Source organism: Pipistrellus hanaki, assembly GCF_964339955.1.
Source record: "Pipistrellus hanaki genome assembly, chromosome: 9".
NCBI classification, from domain to species: domain Eukaryota; kingdom Metazoa; phylum Chordata; class Mammalia; order Chiroptera; family Vespertilionidae; genus Pipistrellus; species Pipistrellus hanaki.
This window is the reverse complement of record NC_140511.1, coordinates 68,842,287-68,864,429: the sequence shown is the minus strand read 5'-3', so window position 1 is coordinate 68,864,429 and position 22,143 is coordinate 68,842,287. Positions and strand designations below refer to the sequence as shown.

At 40.8% G+C, this 22,143-nt stretch overlaps 1 protein-coding gene and 1 long non-coding RNA gene across 4 annotated transcripts in view; one reads left to right on the top strand and one right to left on the bottom strand.

The window, feature by feature from the left end:
* Positions 1 to 323: 323 nt before the first annotated feature.
* On the bottom strand, positions 324 to 10,874 carry LOC311627481. 2 transcript variants are annotated; one of them, XR_014795926.1, is made up of 3 exons: positions 10,798 to 10,874; positions 9,047 to 9,178; positions 324 to 5,215 (listed from the first exon to the last, which is right to left on the bottom strand). It is a non-coding gene; the product is annotated as an uncharacterized lncRNA (long non-coding RNA). The 2 variants fall into 2 exon arrangements; XR_014795927.1 differs by lacking the exon at positions 324 to 5,215 and adding an exon at positions 6,842 to 8,140.
* Positions 10,875 to 10,937: 63 nt separating this feature from the next.
* Positions 10,938 to 22,143, top strand: part of ALKBH3 (alkB homolog 3, alpha-ketoglutarate dependent dioxygenase) — a 30,789-nt gene continuing 19,583 nt past the window's right edge. Inside the window, exons 1-7 of one of the 2 annotated variants that reach the window (XM_084894006.1) lie at positions 10,938 to 10,997; positions 12,906 to 13,055; positions 13,397 to 13,500; positions 14,787 to 14,821; positions 17,290 to 17,337; positions 18,239 to 18,342; positions 20,015 to 20,103. In XM_084894006.1, coding sequence (XP_084750132.1) covers positions 12,977 to 13,055; positions 13,397 to 13,500; positions 14,787 to 14,821; positions 17,290 to 17,337; positions 18,239 to 18,342; positions 20,015 to 20,103 — 459 coding nt within the window. In that variant the 5' untranslated portion in view covers positions 10,938 to 10,997; positions 12,906 to 12,976. Of the gene's footprint in view, positions 11,051 to 12,905; positions 13,056 to 13,396; positions 13,501 to 14,786; positions 14,822 to 17,289; positions 17,338 to 18,238; positions 18,343 to 20,014; positions 20,104 to 22,143 lie in introns of both variants that reach the window. The other variant, XM_084894005.1, reaches the window with a different exon arrangement.

Sequence of the window (22,143 nt, the reverse complement as noted above, 5' to 3'; positions counted from 1 at the left end):
GGGGCCAAAATGTTACTGAGCCAAATAGCCACCTGTGGTGCCACTAAAACCCTGCCCAGGAAAGTGGCCTGGTGGACCCAGTGGCCTGGTGTCTATGCTTCAATAATACTGCTTACATATGTGACAGAGACTATTCCTAGAACAGCGTGACATCAGAGAAGTGGCCTTACACTTTGAGATTTGTACCCTCTATATACTGATATAATGGTCTTGATGAAAGGTGATGGAACCATGGTGTTGATTAAAAATATATTTCTTTAGTGCTTGAAATTAAGGCCATTGTTACAATGGCTTAATATAAATTAAGGCTCACTTTTATCCTGCTACATAACTTGTTTGGGGAAATCGCTAAGCAATAATTCTAAGTTGTGAGACATGTCATCTGAAAGGTAGACTTTTTCCTAGGCTGAGGTTCCCAGGCTAAGTTTTAAGCACCAATAAATTAGCACAAAACATTTTTAATTGGGGTATTTAAGTGTTTCTAAATTTTAATAGCTAAGGACATAAAAACAGAAAACCAAATTACCATCATTATATAAAAGACATTTAATAGCATACCAAAAGTGGAAAGAACAATATCTCAGAATGAGGAATTCTCATTTAAATGGAATAAAGTTTCTTTGAAAAACATTGCCTTTTTCTCTCTTTCATTTTGTTGACAGCACAATGACCTGGGCAATATTTCATTTGCCTTCACATGGTTGATTGGTTGATGGTTATCATGTGGTTATTGCTGGAAAGTTGGCAGAGAGGAGATGGATTGGCTAACAAGTATACAAAATATTTTTCCTTTTACCCCAGTTGGGAAATAGTTATATTCTGGCTAGGAAATCTCTTAGCAACCTCAAAACTTCTGAGCTATGGCTTTGACTTCTTCAACTTAGCAAATTTCCTCTTGTATTTGACACTCAAGGTTGAAGAGGATGAAATGAAAATCTATGTTTCCAGATACATGAAAGAAAAATTGTACTAAGAAACAAATATTCTCAAAACCTTCAACATGGTAAAGCATAAATTTGAGACTTATCCTCTGTTGACTTGTCTGATATGTGCTGGGTAAGCTTTGAACCCAAAATGCACCGAGTGGGAGACAGTATTAGTTATTTATGTAGAGTAAGCTCTCCTCACAACATAGGAAGCAAATTTTAATTTATTGTTTTCTCATTGCCCTTTCAATGGGATAGCGTGGGGGGAATTATTCTGCACACGTAATGGTCTGTGCCGTTCTGACCTGTCCTTGTGTCAGTTCCACATACAGTGGGAATAAATAAGTAAATACTACGGTGATGTTACTGGTCTCCTTTTCCTCAAATGTGGTTCTGTCCTAAAGAGATGAATTCTGACTTCTCATTTGATATTTATTGCATTGAAATATAATTGAACTTTACAGAGTGAACATTAATCCCGATACCAATACATATGGTGCTGATTCAATGTGGAGAAAAAGATTTATTGTGATAATACGTTGTGAGAATGAAATGAGCTTAAATAGTACTATAATTCCCTTGGTCTAAAACTTTACCTGAAATTTAGGTGGTCCTGGATTCTGCTAGTTTGCTCTGTAGTTTTCCAGGGTCAAAATAAAGTATTGAAGCCTTTTTTTTATTGAGTATGTTGGAAACTAAATGTTAAGAACTCACTACTTTGTGACATTCTAATATTTCTAGATTGGCATGTTTATGTCACTCATGCTATAAAACACATACAGACAGACATTCTTTAAATTCCCTGTGGAGATATAGATGAGAGGTGGATGAAGACATCTAGAAGTGGAACACGTGTCTAACGTGAGCACATATTACTCTCCTTGAATGTGTGTCATTGAAAAATAAGCAACCTGGGTCCTACAAAAGGTCATCTCGAAAGGATATAAGCAAGCTTATCTTCATTACAAAAGCTTCCAGGAGTACCACTGTGTGTGTTGATGGGAGTGTCAGTCATGTGCCATGGACTCTTCTGGATGCCCAAGAAACTGCAGCAAACACAGCTGAGCTGGGAGAGGGGGAGGGAGCAAAGGAGGGAAACAGATGGTAAACAGAAAAAATAATATTAATGTAGCATGAGTGCCACATGAAGCAACGCTAGGAGGCTGGGGAACTGGTGCGTGTCGGGGTGGGAGGCTTGTGATTATAAGGTACTCAGAGCAGGTTTGGGTGAGGGTGGCCTTTGAACAGTCTTGAGCAAGCCATTCGGTGACCTGAGGGAGGAGCATTTCAAGCAGACTAGCCTGTGCACAGAGCCCAAGGAGAGCATGTCTGGAGTATGCACATATTGAAGTATATATTAAGTGACATGTCTCCTGGAGATTTCAAAGATCTTGTTTTAGTTTAATTATGACTTTCTAGAATTAAATCACCTTTACATTCTTGGTCATGTTTCACCATCTTTGCACACTGTGGAATGCAGTTTGCTGATACTTCATTTGGAATTTTTGCATCTGTATTTTGGAAATTGTGTTTTTATATCAAGATTATAACTTCATTAAATGAGCTGGGAAGTGTTGCCTATTTTGCTATTTCTGGAAGATTCTGTAAAAGAGCGGAACAACCTTTTCCTTGAAAGTAAATAAGAACCATCTGGCCCTACTATTTATTCATGGGAAGATTTTTAATTACTGATTTATCTTAATGGTAATAAGGATACCCAGGGTTTCTACTTTTTGAGTCAATTTAGAAAACAAAAGTTTTTTCTAAGGATTTAGTTATTTCTTTCCAAATTTGTTAGCATAAAGTAACTCAAGAAATATTCTTAGTTTTTAAACCTCTCCTGGATATATATTTATATTTCCTTTTCTAATATTGTTTATGCTTCTCACTTTCTTTTCCTTACTATTTTGTCAGAAGTTTGTCTATTAATTGTTGTTTTTTAAAAAACATATTTTATTGATTTCAGAGAGGAAGGGAGAGGGAAAGATAGAAACATCAATGATGACAGGGAATCACTGATTGGCTGCCTCCTACATGTCCCCTACTGGGATTGAGCCCACAACTTGTGCATGTGTTCTGACTGGGAATTTAACCGAAATCCAACCATGATCTCCTGGTTCATAGGTCGATGCTCAAACACTGAGCCACACTGGCTGGGCTATTTATTAGTGTTTTTTTTAAGAGCCAACTTTTGGCTCGATTGATCCCCTTTGCTCTTTTTATGTCTTGCTTTCTGGGGGTTTATTCTGTTATTATTCATAATTTAGGCATGCAATTCATTCATGTTCAATTTTTCCCCTATTTTTACATTAAGGCTCTAAATTTATTTGGTGATCTTTTGCTATATCCCACAATTATGTGTGTGTGTGTGTGTGTGTGCGCGCGTGCGCGCGCATGAACACACACACACACACACACACACACAAACAAGCACATACACACATTCTTTTTCAGGGCTAATATTTAAAAGTTTACCTTATGATTTTCTTGAACTAGGAATTATTTAGAAATGGTTTTTAGAAGCACAAACTTAAGTTTTTAAAAGCACAAATTTAAATTTTATAAATGTATTTTGTTTTAAACAAAATTTGTATTGGTGTTGCCATTAATAAGAAGTTTACACTGTGCATTCTGCTGTGATGGACTGAAGATACATTTATGTGGTATTCCTGCCACAACATACAACCTGAACCTAACCAAGACGAAATATCAGAAAAAACTAAATTGAGGGATATTTCACAGAATAATCAGCCGATACTTATGAAACATTTCATACTAAAGAAGACCAAAGAAATCTGAAAAGTAAATGTAATACATGATCTTGGGATGGGATCCAGGTTGAGAAAAAAAAATTTTGTTCTTTTGCTATAAAAGACATTTTTGATAAAATTGGTAAAATTGAGTAAGATCTGTAGATTAAATAGTAGCATTGTATCAATGTTAATTTTTGGAGTTTGATCATTGTACTGTACTACTTAAGAGAAAGTCCTTGATTTTTAGAAAATGTAGAGTATTTACACATGCAACTATATGCAAATTAATCTCAAAAGGTTAGAAAAAAATTACATAGGAAATAATAAAGCAAAGTGTGGCAAAATATTAATATTTGGAGAATCTAAGTGAGGGGTATATGGCAATTCTTTGTACTGTTTTTGCAAATGTCCTATAAATGAACTTCTAAATAAAAGTTAAAAATATTGATCTCTAAACAATTGCATTGTGGTCAAAGAACATGTGAGTATGATATAACTTGAACAAGTTATCTTTCTTTGCCTCAGTTTTTGCCACCTGAAAAATGAGAATACTAATAGCACCTATTTCAGAGTTCTGAGCAGAAATTGACATTTTTAAAGTGCTCAGAATCCAGCTTGAAATTAATATATATGTGTTGTATAAGGTTAATGATGGCCCCCAAAGATATCAGGTCCTAATCCCTGTACCTTGTAAATGTCACCTTATGTTTTAAAAAGGATGTTTGCAGATGTGAATAATTTAGGAAATGAAATTATCTTAGTTTATCCATATAGCCCTAAATGCAATCACCAGTATCCTTAATAAGAGAGAAGTATTACATGCAGAAGAAGATAAGGCGATGTGACTAGGGAGGCAGAAACTGGAAAGATGGGGCCACAAGCTAGGGAATGCCATCAGCCACCAGAAGCTGGAAGAGACAAAACGGACTCTCTCCAGAGGTTCTGGGGGATTGCCAGTCCCGCCAACACCTTGGTATTGGCCTAGAAACTGACTTTGGACCTCTAGTCTCCAGAAGTGTGAGAGGAGAGCCTTGCTTTAAGTGTCTGAGTTTGTAGTAATGTTAGAGCAGCTTAGGAAAAGAATGCATAGAATACATATGTAAACTTTTTATTACTCCCTATTTTTAGAAATTGAGACTTTATGACTAGGTATAGACAAAATTCTAAGTGTACCATGTGTGCTTAGAACATATTTCTGTTAGAGGCTCAGTGCATGAAATTCCTGAAATGGGGGGAGGGTTCCCCTCAGCCCAGCCTGCGCCCTCTTACAGTCCAGGGCCCCTCAGGGGATGTCTGTCTGCCGGCTTTAGGCCCAATCCCCCTGGCCTAATTTCCTGATTTCTATGTTTTTGTGGACTAGGATTTTGTGTTTAAACCCCATAAATTCAGTGTTTTCATTATTGTTTTATAGAATGATGCTGGTTTAAAATAAATTATATACTTATCAATTTTTTTACATTCCTCTCTTGCATGTCAGATCTTCCTTCTGATGCATGTCATAGTTTAATTAGAACCATTACTTTTTCTCTGTTGGTGCTATATTGAATGAGTAAAGGTATGATTTAGAATTGATGCTATTTTAAGGTTAATAAAATACCTCCTCATTCATTGACTTCCGGCTCCCGTGGTTGGTGTTCAGAAGTCAGTGTCAGTATGGCATTTTTTTCATAGGTGAAATAACTCTGGCCACATTTAAGATACCTTTGGCTTGGTGTTCCTTGGTATCATGACAGTATATTTAAGTACGGAATTTTTAAAATATATCCTACTTGGTTTATGCTATGCTTTCTGTATGTAAGAAGTCATGTCTTTGATCTTTTCTGAAAAAAATCTCATTGTCTTCAAGTCTAGTTATAAATGTTCTATCTTGATTCTGCCTCATTACATTATTACATTTCTCATATTTTCCACCTCGAGTTTCCCAAGCTGCATACTGTGCGATTTGTTTACATACATATTCTAGTTCCTTAGTTTTTTCATTTATTTTTATCTTCTGTTAAAGCAAGTCACTGCTATTTTTATTTTTCATTTTTACATGTTTTAGTTCAGCGGTTGCCAACCGGTGGTCCACGGACCACTGGTGGTCCATGAGGTCCAAAAGCTTGGCAGCTGCTGTTTCAGTTGGTTCTTGTTTAAATCTGCTTGGTTATTCTTGATAGTTTCATGCTTGCTCATTTTCCAAATTCAGTCCTAAAATTTTATGGAAGTATTTCGCACATTGGCATTTTATATCCCATATCTGGTGATTCTTATAATCAGAAATTCTTAGGAGTCTAAATCTATTGGTTGTATTTCTCCAGACTCTCATTCAAAGTGGTTTATTTTCTTTTGTGGTGGTATTATTATTTTGAAATCCTGTTTGATTGATTTTAATCAAGAGAAAGTCCTGAGGGCTAAATTGGGATGCTCCTCAGAGATAAATGTTTTGTTTCTGTCCGTTGGCAGCCTGGGAACTCTACCAACCCGGCACTACTCGCACTCCACTGGAGGTACCCGGCTCCATGCAGCAGCCCCCGCCTTAGCTCTCACACCTTGTAATGGTGCCGAGTCACTCTCCTGCTCCGAATGCAGCCTCTGTGTTTCCCCCAAGGAGCAACCACTGAGTTCTTATTTTCTTACTGCTAACTGCTTCTAGCCCAGATTTCATTTTCTTACACTTTTTCCACCCCTTTGGTTTGGTTTATTATCTTGCCCTTATAACAAAATAAGTAATATCTTGCCCCACAAATAAGTAATATCTTATAATAAAATATTTTTTGTGACTCTAGCCTTGCATTAGAGTTTGGGTACTTGTGTTACATTTCTTCTAGGTAGGAATTCAATATCATGTAAGCTAATAGATATATGATAGAACGACAAAGAAAAGTTTTTTCATTTCTGCAGAGAACAGAGGCGCTAGCTGCAAGCTACATTCATGGGGACTTAGTGGCCACTCTTTATGTTGGTTCTAATTTAGCCAGAATTGAGTTGTATTATTCAGCTGTACTGCCAGGAATCTCCATTGAGTTTTCCATCTTTTTTCTCTCTGAATATTTTCCATTAATTGTCTTTTTTATTATTTTCTTTAATTTTATTGATTTTTTACAGAGAGGAAGGGAGAGAGATAGAGAGCGAGAAACATCAACCAGCTGCCTCTTGCACACCCCCTGCCAGGGATGTGCCCGCAACCAATGTACATGCCCTTGACCGGAATAGAACCCGGGACCTTTCAGTCCGCAGACCGACGCTCTACCACTGAGCCAAACCGGTTTCGGCCATTAATTGTCTTTTTTAATAGACTGTATATTTAACTTTTGTTTTAGATTTACAAGAAAATCTAGCAGAAAGTACAGAGAATGCCTGTATTCCATACCATATTATGTTGCTACCAATCCTTCACTTTTGAACTCATTGAAAAAAAAAACACACACACACACACAAAATCAAACCACCAGCTATGTGGTCCCAGGAGATGGCTCCATATATCATTCCAGGAATAGTCCTGTCTTTCCTAATTAGCGTTCACTCTGCCATGTATTTGCAGTGGTGTGATGGCATCATGTAGCATCATAGTTCAGTTTATCCCTTTGTAAATGGAGGCTAATATTTATACATCTACATCATAAAATCTTTCTGAAAATCAGATCAGCATGTAAGTAATTAGAACAGCATTTGGCAAGCAAGGCACTCAATAAATGTTAAGTAGTATTTGTATTTGCTATTTTTTATAATTAAGAATGTGTATATAAATGTTGCCCACTCTTTTTCAGGGTAATAGAACTATCAGAATACCTTTGGGCTTTCTGAATGCCAAATATTTTAGAGCCTTGGTATAATTCTCTGTTCGCCATAAAGCCTTTGTTGATGACTGTAACCGCTAGTGATCTCTCCCATCCCAGATTTTTGTCTGCTATCCACAATTCCACATCCAAGTATGTTGTTCTTTAATTGTGCCTCACGTGGTTTACACTGCGGTTTCTGGGAGACTTTATCTTTGGCAGCATCTGCAGTCGTGCTGGGCAAGGAGCAGGAGGAGTTCCTGAGTGGAGTCTGGGAAGCATCCTCTCTCTGAGTTGTTTAAAATTGGCCAAGTCTTGAAAGCCTGCACACAAACACGCTGCCGAGTTGGCAGGTTCCTGTCCCACCCTCCTTCCTCAGGCTGGGAACCGCTGAGCCTGGGGCTGTGAGACACGGGCTGGGAATTTCCCTCTGCAACACCTTGGCTGACAGCTATTAGCTTGATGTGCCATGATTTTCCTTGGATTGGATGTTCTCAGGAATTCAGCAGCAGGCGCTCCACAAGTGGCACATGATTCAGACAGGGAACACTGGGCAAGAGTCTGCTTGTGAAAACAGGCAACTGAAAGTAGGCTGCAGGGTGTGACTCGCCCAGAGTCGTTTCTAAGAGCTACCAACACATAAAATATTGATCAGTTTTGCCATCCAGGGGAGGAGATAACTGCTGAGTAGAAAAGGGATCACCTGGAAAAAGCAGAACTCTTTAATGTTCTTGCAAATTGAAACCAGGCACTGTTAAAAATGCCAGATGCTGGGTTCTGCCCCAGACCTCCTGACTCAGAATCTTGATGGGGCCTGGAATCTTTGGTTTTTATACGCATTCCTCCAGTGACTCTGCAGATGTTTCTTTCTCATCAATGTTTCTAACTATCTATCTCTCTCCCTTCCTCTCTGTAAAAAATCAATAATAAAAAGAAAAAAACAATCAAGGAAGAAATCAGAAGATACCTTGATACTGGTTTCAGAGGAGAGGCAAGGCAACTGGGCCAGCAAAACCTACTGGGACTTCAGGAGGGAGGTCTCAGCTAAAGAAACCAGAGAGTGGCACTAGAACAAAGGGCCCAAATCAGAGGCAAACCAGTTACTTACAGTTTAAGGCAGACCCTGGGGCAGTCCCTTGCTAGCCCTATCATGGTCATACTCAAATAGACAGAAACCATATAGTAATTCAAACAGGAATAAAACAAAGAATTACTCACCATAATAAGAAATTACCTCCAGGCCGAAACCAGTTTGGCTCAGTGGATAGAGCGTCAGCCTGTGAACTGAAAGGTCCCAGGTTCGATTCCTGTCGGGGGTGGAGGGGGGGCATATACCTTGTTTGTGGGCACATCCCCAGTAGGGGGTGTGCAAGAGGCAGCTGATTGATGATTCTGTCTCATTGATGTTTCTAACTCTCTATCCCTCTCTCTCCTCTGTGAAAAATCAATAAAAATATATTTTAAAAAAATTACCTCCAAGGGAAAAGGAAAACTAAAAATACCGACATAGTGGATAGAGAGAGCAGCCACTTAAAAGCACCTCAAGGTTGGTCTACCTCTAGGTCAAGGCAGAATACAAAGGAACGCACAAAGCCGGAAGCACTCTCACCTGCCAGGAAGCACAGACTTATGCTGTATTTTTCAAGTCATCTGCTCCAGGTGAGGGTTTCACAGGGTTTTCAAGTGTCCCCAGATAAAGGAGGGCAAGCTACTTCCACTGCCAAACGAGGCACAGGGTGACCTGGTGTTCAAAATCGTCACTTTCATCAGGGCCCAAGCAGAAGTGCCTATTTCAAGTTTGGGGATCCCATTCCTCCCCAATCAATGCCTTAGCCTCACAAGAGAAACTTAACAAGGCTATAAATTCATCTAACACTGAAATTCAGCCCACAGACAGTTGTCAAACACGGCTAGCCACCATGCATTGAAAAGCCAGCTGAGACCGCACACTGGAATCAGGAAGAGCCCTTTCCTCCTCTCCTAGTATGTCCCTCCAGCACCCTCTACCGATAGAACTGAACACCTGGCCAGATGGAAAAGGAGACATGTGCCAGTACTGCGAGCAGGTCAGTGAAGGATGGGTTTGGACCTGAGAATCAGTAAGAATTGGCAACGCACCTCATTTTCATCCCTTTTCTGTGGTCTCCACCACCACCACCCCTAATAGAAACAAATCCTGCAAACAGAAATGGGGCAACCCAGGATGCCAAACTGCATCAAGATCATCTTTCTAATAGTATAGACTCACATGTACCTAGGATGATCAACAGTTTGCCCAGGACTGCCCTGGCTTAGCACTTATAAAGCCCTGCATCCTGAGAAACCCCCAGTCCCAGATAAACTAGGACACGTTGTCACCCTACATGTGTCCAAAAGGTTCCCAAATGTTGTATGCATCAGAAACACCTTAGGCACTTAGTAAAAACACAAGTGATTCTGTTAAAGATGCAGTTATTTTAGATGCCAGAGGGCTATGTATTAATTTTTGAGAAGTGTTCTACGTGGAGAACTCTACTTCTAGGGACTCCTCTTTGTTTCTGTTCCAAAACCATTAACCATCAAAAAAAGAAAGAAATTACATCCCTTTGGGAAGATACAGCCAAAGGTCCCTGAGCCAGAAGCAGATACTGACAAATTACTAGTTGATGGGCGTGTCTTATAAAAATCGCAGTCCGACCATACCACTTGCCCCTCCTTTCAGTTCCAGGCTAAATTGTTTCTCCTTCCATGTTACAAGTTACAACAAAGAATTGTGGATGTTGTGAAGATGAGATAGTATCAACCACATAGCTACATTGATAGGGTAGACTGAACGTCCTGCAAGTAAGCAGTATGAGGTTTATTCTAAAGACTTTTGCAGATCTTGAAGAATAACTTGCCCTGGCTCGTGTGGCTCCGTTGGTTGGAGCGTCCTCCTGTGAACCGGAAGGATATCGGCTGCATTCCCAGTCAGGGTACACACAGGTTTCTGGTTCCATCCCCGGTCTGGACGCACAGGAGCAGAGAGGATCACTAATCCGCTGCCTCCTGCACGCCCCCGACTGGAGATGGAGCCCGCCACCCCCGCATGTTTCCTATCCGGAATCAAACCTGGTTCATAGATCGATGCTCAACCACTGAGCAAACTTCAAATCCTTTTGCTTAGCACCCGGTTCCCCAACTCCCTCGCCTTTCCACTAGCTGGGCGGAAAAAGAGGCTTGGACGTCTCCAACAGGCGGAGCCGGGGAGGTGATATCCAGAAGGGCCCTGGCCTCGGGAACACGTCCTCACTCCTCCCTTCGCCATATCCGGGCTCCTCGCGGGGGTCCATTTAACCCTCCAACCCCGTGTCCCCCTCCAACCTGCCCTCCCTGCAGCACCTTCAGATACGCGGCCCTTCGGGAGCCAGGAACGCGGAGCAGCCCGGAACGCAGAGCAGGCCGGACGCCAGGTGCTGGCGCCGGAAGCGGCGGCGGCGCGTGACGTAGGCGGAAGTACCTGACGCCACGGCCTCTGATTGGGAGTTGCTCGAGTCGGTGCTGCACTGTTAAGGGTCCCCAGGCTGCAGGGGGCGAAGCAGGTCCGGGGCCGAGGGTTGCTTTCAGGACGGAGCGCGCCCGGCTCCGCCGGCAGGTGCGGCCCGTGGGTTCCCCGGTGGGCGCTCGGGCTGGTGGGGCGGGGGCCGCCTCTGAGGTCCTTTCCCCGCGGCCTCCGCGACCTCACCCGAGCCTCCTGGAAGAGAAGGGTTTGCTAGGGAAAGTTATTAACCCTTGTGGAGGGCCAAGCTTTCAGACCGTTTAATCTGTATTTCAATCGTGAGGGAGAGATGGGTGTCCTGCTCATAGAAGAGGAAACTGAGGCCTCAAAAGGTGGAATCATGTGCCCCAGGTTATGCAGTTGGGAAGTGGCAGATCTTGATTCAAAGCGAGTCCTGGCCGACGGGGTTCACCAGCTTGGACTGGGATAGGAATCCCGGGTGGGAGGTGGGGTGAATGAACAGTTTCTAAACTGTTATGGGACCCTGGAACCCGTATTTTCAACATCTGTCCCCTGACATGTAGTAACCTATTGCTGCCCCTGAGCCGAGCAAGAACTATAGCTAATTGTCGTGTTAAGCTTTTAAGGCCTCAATGGAGAGAAAATATCAAACGAGGGCTTCCTCTACCAGTCTTGTGGGACTGGAGAGTTGGTATTTTGGGGGCAGATGACAGTCTCTATCATCTCCCCACTTAGGAGAAGAATTACGTATTTGTTACCTGGGCAATTTGTTAAACATTCGGATTTCTGGGCGCCCATCCCAGCTGTCCTGAATCAGAAGGTGTGTGTGGGGTGGATCCTGGTAATCAGTAGGTTAAACAGGCTTGTTACCTTCGAGAACCTGTGATGAGAAGCTTTTTAGATAGGCTCATAAAGAAATGGATCATAGTTTCAAAGCATGCCTAAACCTCCCTGTTCCTGGTAGGTCTGCATGCTCCTGTATATGCTGTGAATTAAAACTTTATTGGTGAAAATGTCAAAGTGATATGACGTTACTGACCATTATGAGGTAGATTTTTCAATTAACTGAAGATTGTAACAAAATTTGAATAGTAATATATCTGCTATTGACTATATATATATATATATATATATATATATTTGATTTTTTACAGAGAGGAAGGGAAAGGGATAGAGAGTTAGAGACATCTATCAATTAGGGCTGCTATTGATTTCTTGAGTGACGTTAGTGAGGTACTTAACCTTGTGGTCCTCATACATGTCTCCTACAATGCTTATTACACTTGTATCCATCCTACATCAAATTTTCTAACAGGCCATTTTTAAAATGGTTTTTATTTTTTATTTTTAGTTAGACAGGAAGGGAGAAAGAGAAAGAGAAATACTGATGTGATAGAGAAGCATCCATCAGTTGCCACCCATATGTGCCCCGACTGGGCATTGAACTTGCAACCTAGGTGTGTGCCCGACTGAGAATCAAACCTGCAACCGGGATGACGCTCCAAACAACTGAGACATCTGGCCAGGGCAAGGACATGGGTGTTTTTAACAAGCTTCGAGGGATGTTTGATGCCACCAGTGATGATAAGATATGGAAATGTCTTCGGAAACTGAGCCTTGGCCTATTTCTCAGTTTCCAGGTAGGGGGGAGTATTAGTTTCCTCAAGTTCTGCTCTGGGGACTAATAAGAGGAATGTAGTTTATAATCCTGGCATAGAATTTCTTAATGACGTGAATGCACTTTCTTGTGAATGACGTGAAGGTACTATAATAAGATTGCAAAAGGTAAACCTTAACACCAGCAGCCCTAAGTGACTTAGTAGGCTCCTTGCTTGAGATGTTGTGATCACAGAAGTTGATTTTATATAGAAGCTCTGATTGCTGTGGAGCAGTCTCTTCTGCCTGGAAGGATTATAGTTACCCTTTAGTAGTAGAAGTTCTCACACCTCCTATTAAAAGCATGTGTGTGTGTGTGTGTGTTTAAAAACAGGCTACCATCGTGCGGGTCATATCAGCAATGAAATCGTCTGAAAGCTAAGAGCAGAAGCCTTTTTGGTCAACATGGAGGACAAAAGACGGCGAGCCCGCGTGCAGGGAGCCTGGGCTGGCTCAGCCAAGAGCCAGGCCGTGGCTCAGCCAGGCAAGCACCCGTGGGGATCCTGTGTGTGTGAATGTGGACAACTGTCATCCTCTTTCCTTTACATCCCTCTGGTGTACAGTGGACTCCCATTTCGATGTTAAAGAATTATTTAAAATCTGGCTGGTATTTTCTCTGAATTTATTGACGGTGAGCTATGGGTTGATCTGTAGTGTTTCTCTCACTTCGTCATTACACTCAGACCTTTCAATGTGTGTGTTGAGGTCTTCAGTAGATGTTACTGATTAATTTGTAGAGGTCATAGAGGTCACATCTAAGTGGATTTCGTTGGTCCTTGCTCAGCAGTAGGTGATGAGAGCAGAATTTTCTCTCTCTTTCTTCAGCTACCACAGCTAAGAGCCATTTCCACCAGAGCCCTGGTCAGACCTGGACAAACAAGGAGCATCATCTGTCAGACAAACAGTTTGTATTCAAAGAACCCCAGCAGGTAAATTCTTGTTTATCCTTCAACAGTAACGGATGGTTTATAAATTATATTCACATTGTAGACACTCAAAAAAGTAGTGACTGAATAAATTCACTAATAAAGGAGAGTTAAAGGACTATAATAATAATGAAATATAGAATATCAATTTCTTAGTATGTCTGAGAATTCTCTGTAGTCTTCCCCCAAATTATGGGCATGTGTAATTTCCCCCACTCTTCCTCTCCCCCCCCCCCCCCCGCCTTTTTTTTTTGGTACAGAGGCTGTACATGATCAGAGGTTAGAGGTGACAACATGACTAGAGCTTTCATTGGTTAAAGTCTAACAGTCCTAAAACCACGCTGTCTTCAGTGCTAGTGCAGCAAATGTCTCTGGAATTGGATTGAAATTTCAGCAACTACAATGCTTGATATTTTAGCTTTTTTTTTTCCCCCCATGGGGAAAAATGTAAGAAGCAGTGAAGATTCACTCTTTCTAATAAGGGAGAAAGCTAAATATCAGGCATCATGCTGTAGCAGTGATTTTCAACCTTTTTCATCTGATGGCACACGTAAACTAATTACTAAAATTCTTTAGCAATCCAAAAAGTATATTTTTTGCCGATCCGACATTTAAAAAGGTATAATTTTGATTGGCTTAGAAAAAGAAAGTTTTTATCCATCCTTTTTTCTCCAGTGTGACTTTTTAAAGAATCAGGTGCCTATACTTGTATATAAGGAGTTCTGGTACCAAGAATTAACCAATCAAACACCACCTGATTATGTGACATAACCAATAAGATGCAACCCAATTATATGACCTATATATTTATGGTTCAGACATTCACACTGGATAGCTGTTGTTGTGTTAGCTATTGTCATTTTCTTATTTGACAATCTAAGAGAAAAGAGGTCAGTGCCCCTGACTAAAGAGTCGGGTATTGCGTGTTTTAAAAATGCGTGTGGCATAGTGATCAAAAATTGCTGTGTTCTAGTAATGATTTCATAAATGATTAAAACCCCTTACTTTCTAGAATATCTTCTGTTTTAAAAAATCTCCTGGAAAGGTTTTCCTAATGCTCACTGTTAGGAAAATGGATCAATTCCAATTGCCTCGTCTTTTAACGCTCACTAGTAACTAAGAAGAGCAGAAACGAGAGTTTCTGGTGGGACAGTGAGATCTTGGAATAAAAAAGGATAGTTTTGAACTGATTTATTTTGACCAGAATGAAAGGTTACGGTAATCCTGCAAGTCAGCCTCGCTGAGGGTGAGGAGCCCTTCCACAGTAAGATCTGCCTGTTTCCTTGCAGGCGGTGCGCACAGCCCCGGAGCCGCGAGTGATTGAGTAAGTAATTTGCTGCCTTCCTCTGACTATTGCCCGCACTGAAATGGAGAGCCTGGGATTGTTCCCCCACCCTGGTTTTTCCATCTGGGAGAGATAGCAGCTCAGTTAGTGTCTTAATTTTAGGCTGGGATATTCCTATCTCAGATGTCTTTAAGCTGGGTCTTTTGAGAAGCCTCTCTGAATTTACTGAGGGTGTGGAAAATGCAACAAGATAGTCTACGTCAAATTCTGACTGGTGTAGCTTTCCTGACCCTACTTCACTAATATGTCTGCAGACAGTGAGCTAAAATATCTCCTAGGTTAAGACAGGTTGGAGGAGCGTTTTTCCTGAGTCATTGAAACATGGCTCTGTGAGAAGCCTGTAGGTACCATTTTACTAGCAATGCTTATGAAAGCTGCTAGAAATCTGGATATCCCTACAACCTATTTCTTAAAACCACATAATTGTTTCAGAGCAAGTGAATGATAGTAAACATTCCATTCCTCATATTAATGTGTCTAAAATGTTCTTGTCAAAAATTGTTAAAGATGCTTTGACTCCTCTTTTCCTGCTTTTCAATTTTCATCTGATGTGCATAAGTTGTCAGTCTAAAGCATCCTTTTATTTTAGCAGGTTATCATTATGCTTATGTTATTGCTCATGAGCAGTCTGTTAAGCTGTTTGGCTGTTAAAGGCTGACTTGTATATCTTAAAAATATTTTAAACTAACACAAATGTCATCATGCTTTCAGAAAGGGTATGTTTTTGTGGCCTTGCCACTAGTTAGCTATGTAACTAGTTCTTAGGTAAGCTACTGTCATCTCTCTGGGCTGTAGTCTTCTTGTCTGTAATATTAAGTGTTTTGACTACTTAATCCCTTAAGGTCCAGTCTAGTAGCTCTACAGTCTTCGGTTGTTTTACAAATACCAGTGTGATATTATCTCCATTGGTGATAAAGAGAATAAATAAAACCATGAAACCTGTTACAAAATGGGCAATTGTGAGTTTGCAAAGTGACAGAACTGATTCCTATTTAACCCTAGGGCTTGTTAATTTTGGTTATCTAGAGTCAGCTGTGCTAGATTTTTCTAATAGCCAGAAGTGTGGCTCACATTTGCAGTGAGCCAGTTTCTAAATGTGGCCCAAAATATATCACATAGCAACATTGTAATCACACACAACACGTTTAGAAATATGACCAATACTGTATATGTAACAGTAGTTCTGCTACATTTTGGTTCAGAGTAGCTCACACATCTATCTAAGAGCCTGCTCAGAGATTGTGAGCTACTCACTCACATGGCAGAGCGGTGTGTGAAAACTGTCCCTTTGTATTATCCTCAGTAACGTACCTCCTTCTGAGAAGGAACTGACACAATTATCTGGATAGAGGCACCTATCCAGTCGGGAACACTTCTCTTACATGGACCTCGCCACCCTGCACATACGCAACAGTTTTGTGCTGTTGCAAACTTGATTAAATTCAATTAGCTTTTATTGCTCGACTAGTATGTGCTAAGTGCTGGGAAACAGTAATAATCCATTTCTTGCCCCTCAGTAGCCCACAGTCTAGTAAATGAAATGGACATGTGACCAAATACATTGTAATCCTGTGTATCGTGAAATAGTAGATTTGTACGTAAGGTCTTATGGTAGCACAGAGGATGAGATGTTAACATTCGGGTGGATTAAAGGTCAGGAAGGTGATGCTGAGCTGAAACGAGGTGATGTAGTCAGGGAGTCGAGGCAGTGAAGTTGGTGGAGCTATTGGGAGGTGGAGCCAGGTCACAGGGACGTTAAATACAATGCTGACAAGTTGCTGGGGAGCCTTGAAGGACTTTTTTTTAATTTAATTTTTTAAAATATATTTTTATTGATTTTACACAGAGAGGAATTGAGAGGCATAGAGAGTTAGAAACATCGGTGAGAGATAAACATCGACCAGCTGCCTCGTGCACACCCCCCACTGGGGATGTGTCCGCAACCAAGGAACATGCCCTTGACCGGAATTGAACCCGGGACCTTTCAGTCCGCAGGCCGATGCTCTATCCACTGAGCCAATCCAGTTTTAGCAGCCTTGAAGGGCTTTAATCAGAGGAGGAACCTCATTAGACATGTATCTGAAAGCAGTAGATGCACAGAGCCCTTGCTACCTGTTAGATGCATCCCTTTTCCAGAGTTTCCAAGGGGGCTCTCTATTTGGCACTATTTTGGCCTAAATTATGGGTGAATAGGAAGGGGTAGGATCAGAGTTTATGTTATTACAGTCTTCCTTTCATGGTCTGATCTTGTCAGGATCTGTTCCCAGTGCCATTAATGATGTCCTGCCATCTCGCCCTTATCTCAGTGGTAGGAGGTGGGCTGTTCTTGCCCTCATTGTTGAATGACTTTGGTGAGCCAGGATTTTGAGATCTAAGGACAGCCCTTCCACTGGGTGGACGTATTGTTTTGTTTGATATTAACAAGCCTGTGTTCTTTGTTTTCTTAGCAAAGAGGGTGTATATGAAATCAGCCATTCACCCACAGGCATATCTAGGTAAGTGACCTTAATCGATGCATGAGTGTACTAATTGTCACTATAAATAATGAAGCATTTAAAGCAAAATATATCAGAACTTATATATCTAAATTAATTGCTTAGAAGAAGTCTCTGTAATTACTTAGTGGCACTGCCATTATTATAACCCTTTCTGGAGCCTCCCTTTTAAAGAAAGTGTAACAGTCACACAAGGAAACCAGTTGCATTATTTTGGTCACATCTCATTGTTAACCAGGTATGGCTAAGGTGAGCTTGGGCTCTTTCAGAATATCGAATGCATCTTTAAAGAGTAAAAAAGTTTAAGAGAATGTTACAAGGGCTTTCAGAACACTTCCTAAGAAGGATCTCCAAAATAATTTGAACTGACTTAGCAATATTAAAATAAGTTGCTTATTCATTGAGAGAAAGAACCATCATTTGGCTATTTTAATTTTAATGTAATCATAAATGATTGTTTCCCATACATTTCGCATAGCATCAGAAGACTACCAATTGTTAAAATGACACGGGGCCAGGCTTACTTTACTTCTCACAGCAACCCTCTGAGGTGGATATGAACTTCATGTTACGGGTTACAAAAGCCAAGGTCCAGAGGTTGAATAACTTGCCCAAGGCTTCACAGCGAAGCAGTGCTGCAGCAAATTTGAACCATGTCTATAAGAGCCCTTATGAATCCCTTTATTCTTCATGCTTTTATTTGTCTGCACACAGAAGTTTATTTTACATCCGAGCATCGTGACCTGGGTGATGTTGGGCTCTGCTTGCTACGGGAGGTGTGGTGAGATGATTCATCTCCCCAGGAAAGGAGGCATCATCCAGCTTAGTTCAGTCTGCTAACAGAGTCTGCAAGCCATCTTTTCTGTGCAGTTTAGTTACGAATGGTTCTTTCTGCTTCAAGGGTGCGCTTGTATCCTGGCTTTGTTGACTTGAGAGAAGCCGACTGGGTATTGGAGCAGCTTTGTCGGGAAGTTCCCTGGGAACAGAGGACCGGCATCAGAGAGGGTAAGTGGATCTCTGAGATCGCAGAGGTTGCCGCCTGCCTCGCTTTCTGGAGTGTTTTCCAACACTCGCCTCTTTTCACCACAGTTATCAAGGATGCATAGAAGTTAGCCAGACAGAGAAAGGGGACAGAGGGGTAATAGACTCAGAACATGGCAGGAGAACGGGGTGGGCGGGCACTCAAGGAACCAGAGCAGTTTGGTTTGGCCGAACTGTGGCTGACACGCTAACTTCCCTTTGCGTTTGTTCACTACCTTTATTACATCACATGGTGCCAGTGTCCCTCTTTCTTCATAGAAACTTCCAGGGCTTTCTATCTTTTTCTGATTCTACTCGGCATACGTTTTTCACGATCCTTACTGGCTTTTTATTTTCTTTCTTGTTTCACTGGAAGAGTCCCTCCTGTAGCTTCAGCTGTACTCTCTTGAGCTTGTACTCTCTTGTCAAGCATTGGAGCTGCTCTGTGGTCAGCCACAAGCTGCTAGAGCACCTGTAGTACCGGAGGGGGCCACTGAGGGGCATCTGTGCTCTTATACAATTCCTTTCTGGCAAATCAAGTGAATTTAAATTTTCTGTAAAGAAAAAGTCGAAGTATACTGGCTTCATTTGACTCAAACATCAGAATAACTCAGCTCTCCCTCCTCACTCCCAGCAGTTTCTACAGCAGGGCTTTTGGTGACAGACTTGCCTTTGATTCCAGACTCTGTTATTCAAAATAATTGTTAATTTTAAGCAAAATACAGTAATTTCCTAGTCCTAAGTTTCCAGATCTGTGAAATGGAGCCAATAATAATAATAATAATAATAATAATATTATTATTTACCTTATAAGGTTGTTGTGATAATTAAATGAGATAATGCATGGTAAGTACTTACCAGAATGGCAGGTACATAGTAAGCCTTCAGTGAATGTTAGCTGCTTTTATTGTTATTGTTCTTATTGTTGCAGGGGGAAATAGATCTATGAATAACTCCCTTTCTAAATAAATTGGACATAAGAAACTTCTAAAATCAGCTGCATGCTGTGGTTGATCAGAGTACACTTTTCTTTGTTCAAAATCAAAGGGGTTTATATGGTGGTGGCAAAAGGTAAATGGTCTGTCTTGTTTCTTTTAAAAAAATATGTTTTTTATTGATTTGAGAGAGAGGGAGAAAGAGAGAAATATCGATGTGAGAAAGAAACAGAAATTGGTTGCCTCCTATAGACACCCATTCCAAGGGCCGAACCACAACCTGGGCTTGTGTCCTGACTGGAAATTGAGCCGGTGACCTTTTTGGTGAACAGGACAATGTTCAACCAACTGAGCCACACCAGCCAGGGCCTGTCCTGTTTTTTGTAGGGATGTTGGTACCACAAATTCCTACCTACAAGGCTTCAGACTCTGGGTCCTGCTTTTTCGATCCTCCTTGTCTCTTGTTGACTCCTTCATTCTTATTTGTGTCTGACACACCTAAGTCACACATTCTCACCTCATAGTTTGCTCAGACTGTTTCTGCCAACACCTCTTCTTGTCTTGAAATTGCACGTTCTCTCTGAAGGTGGAGCCTGGGTCAGCGCCCATCCTTGCTCAGCCTTTGTATTTCTCATAGCTTTTTGCACATTGTGGTTAGCACTCAGTAGATACACCTTAAATAGCATTAAACCATTTCAAAGGCCCTGTATTTTCTTTCTCAGATGTATCTTACCAGCAACCAAGACTCACAGCATGGTATGGAGAACTTCCTTACACTTACTCCAGAATCACTATGGAACCAAATCCTCACGTATGTTGGAACATTGCTGTTGTATTTCTATACATAACTGTAAAGTACTAGAAAAGAACAATAAGACACCTTACAGAGTTGCATGTTGGTTCCTCATTCAAACACCCTCTGGGTTCAAACACTCTTTGTCATTGGTCAGAAAATCTGGAACTGAAGTGAAGTGGAATCAGACTCCCGGATTTCAGGAAAATGATCCACTTCTTCTCCTAGTCTCCTCCTTCCCCAAGCCTTTCTGGCTGCAGAGCCTCTGTGCGTACCCTGGGACACATTTACTGCGAGCCCAGAGTCCTTATGGCTGTCCAGCGAGGTCAGAACGTCTCTTCATTTTTCAGGCTAGGTTGTCATTTGTGGAAAACATTGGTGTTTTTCTTGTTGACTTTGGATTTCTTCTTAGACCTCAACTTATTGCTTTGGCTTGTTTCTAAAAATTTCCATGACAGACAAAGAGATGCTAGTATATAAATTAAGCTTGTCCAGAGGATGGAGTTGAGATCCAAGAAATAGCTCCTTGTTTAGTCTTTGGAACCTTGCCCTTGGCAGATAATGTTATGCTTTATGGAAAGCAACTTTGAAGAAAATGGAGTTTGCTTACGGCATTGGGATAAACAGAAATGTGACATGACACACTTCAGAGCTTCTCATAATTTATAATTATAAACTGTCCCTGCGCTAAAATGTCTGTGGGTCAAACATCGGTGTGGGGTGCGTGGCTTTTTTACGTAAGGGGAGAGCTCTGCGCCTTGTTTCTGGGCTGCGCTGAGAGTGTGATCAGGGAGGTGTTGAGGCCTTATAGCTGAGGTTGGTTTGGAGACAAGAGAATGGAACTAGGCCAACCCAACATAGACTGCTGATGTTTCTGTCCGAATTAATGTACCTTTTTGTCAGCCGTCACAGCAGAGAAGCTGAAGATTAAGCAGGCTGTGGGGAAGAAGCTCCTCATTTATTCTAGTTAATCTTGTAGAACAGGATCCCTCAACCTTAGCATTACTGCTTTGAGGCTGGCTAATTCTTCGTTATTGGGGCCGTGCTAGGCATTGTAGGATGTTTAGCAGTTAGTCTGACTTCTCACTGAATGCCAAAAGCACTCTCAACAAGTCGTGACAACCAAAAATGATTCCAGACTTTACCAAACATCTGCTGAGGGGCAAAACTGCCCCTGGTTGAGAACCACTGCTTTAGAATAAACATAAGGCACATAAGATCTGCTGAGTAGAATAGTCTTTTATGCTTGGAGGACATTTTGACAACTCTTAAAGGGTATTTCTTTTCATGACAATCCTTTTATTATAATGTAAGTAATAAGTATATATTATTGAAAATTTAGAAACTGCAGTTAAACATGGAGAATAACAAAATTTTGGGTAATTCTTCCAGCTGATTTTTGGTTCCAGTCTCTATTTCATTTTAGGCAAATATATGAAAAGAGTAAAATAAATTATGTATACTGCATTTCTTTTTTTATCATTTAAATTTTGTTTTTTAGTTACAGTTTACATTCAGTATTATATAGTATTTTGTATTAGTTTCAGCTATACAGCATTTTGGTTAGACAGTTATATACTTTACAAGGTTATACATCAATATTTCAAGTACCCACCTGGTACCGTATATAGTTATAACAATACTGTTGATTATATACCCTAAGTTGTACCTTGCATCCCTGGGACTGTTTTGTGACTACAAAATTATAGTTCTTAATCCCTTCACCTTTTTCACTCAGTCCTCCAACTCCTTTCCCTCTGGCCACCATTCATCAGTCTTTTCCCTGTATCTGTGAGTCTGTTTCTATTTTTATTGTTTAGTTTGTTCTTTAGATTCCACATGTAAGTGGAATCATATGGTATTTGACTTTTTCTGGCTGACTTATTTCACTTAGCATAATACCCTCTAGGTCCATTCATTCTATTGCAAATGGTAAGATTTTATTCTTTTTTTAAAAAAATGAGTTTATATAGAGAGAGATAGAGAAACATTGATTTGCTGTTCCACTCCTTTATGCATTAATTATTGCTTTTAAAAAAATATGCTTTTATTGATTTC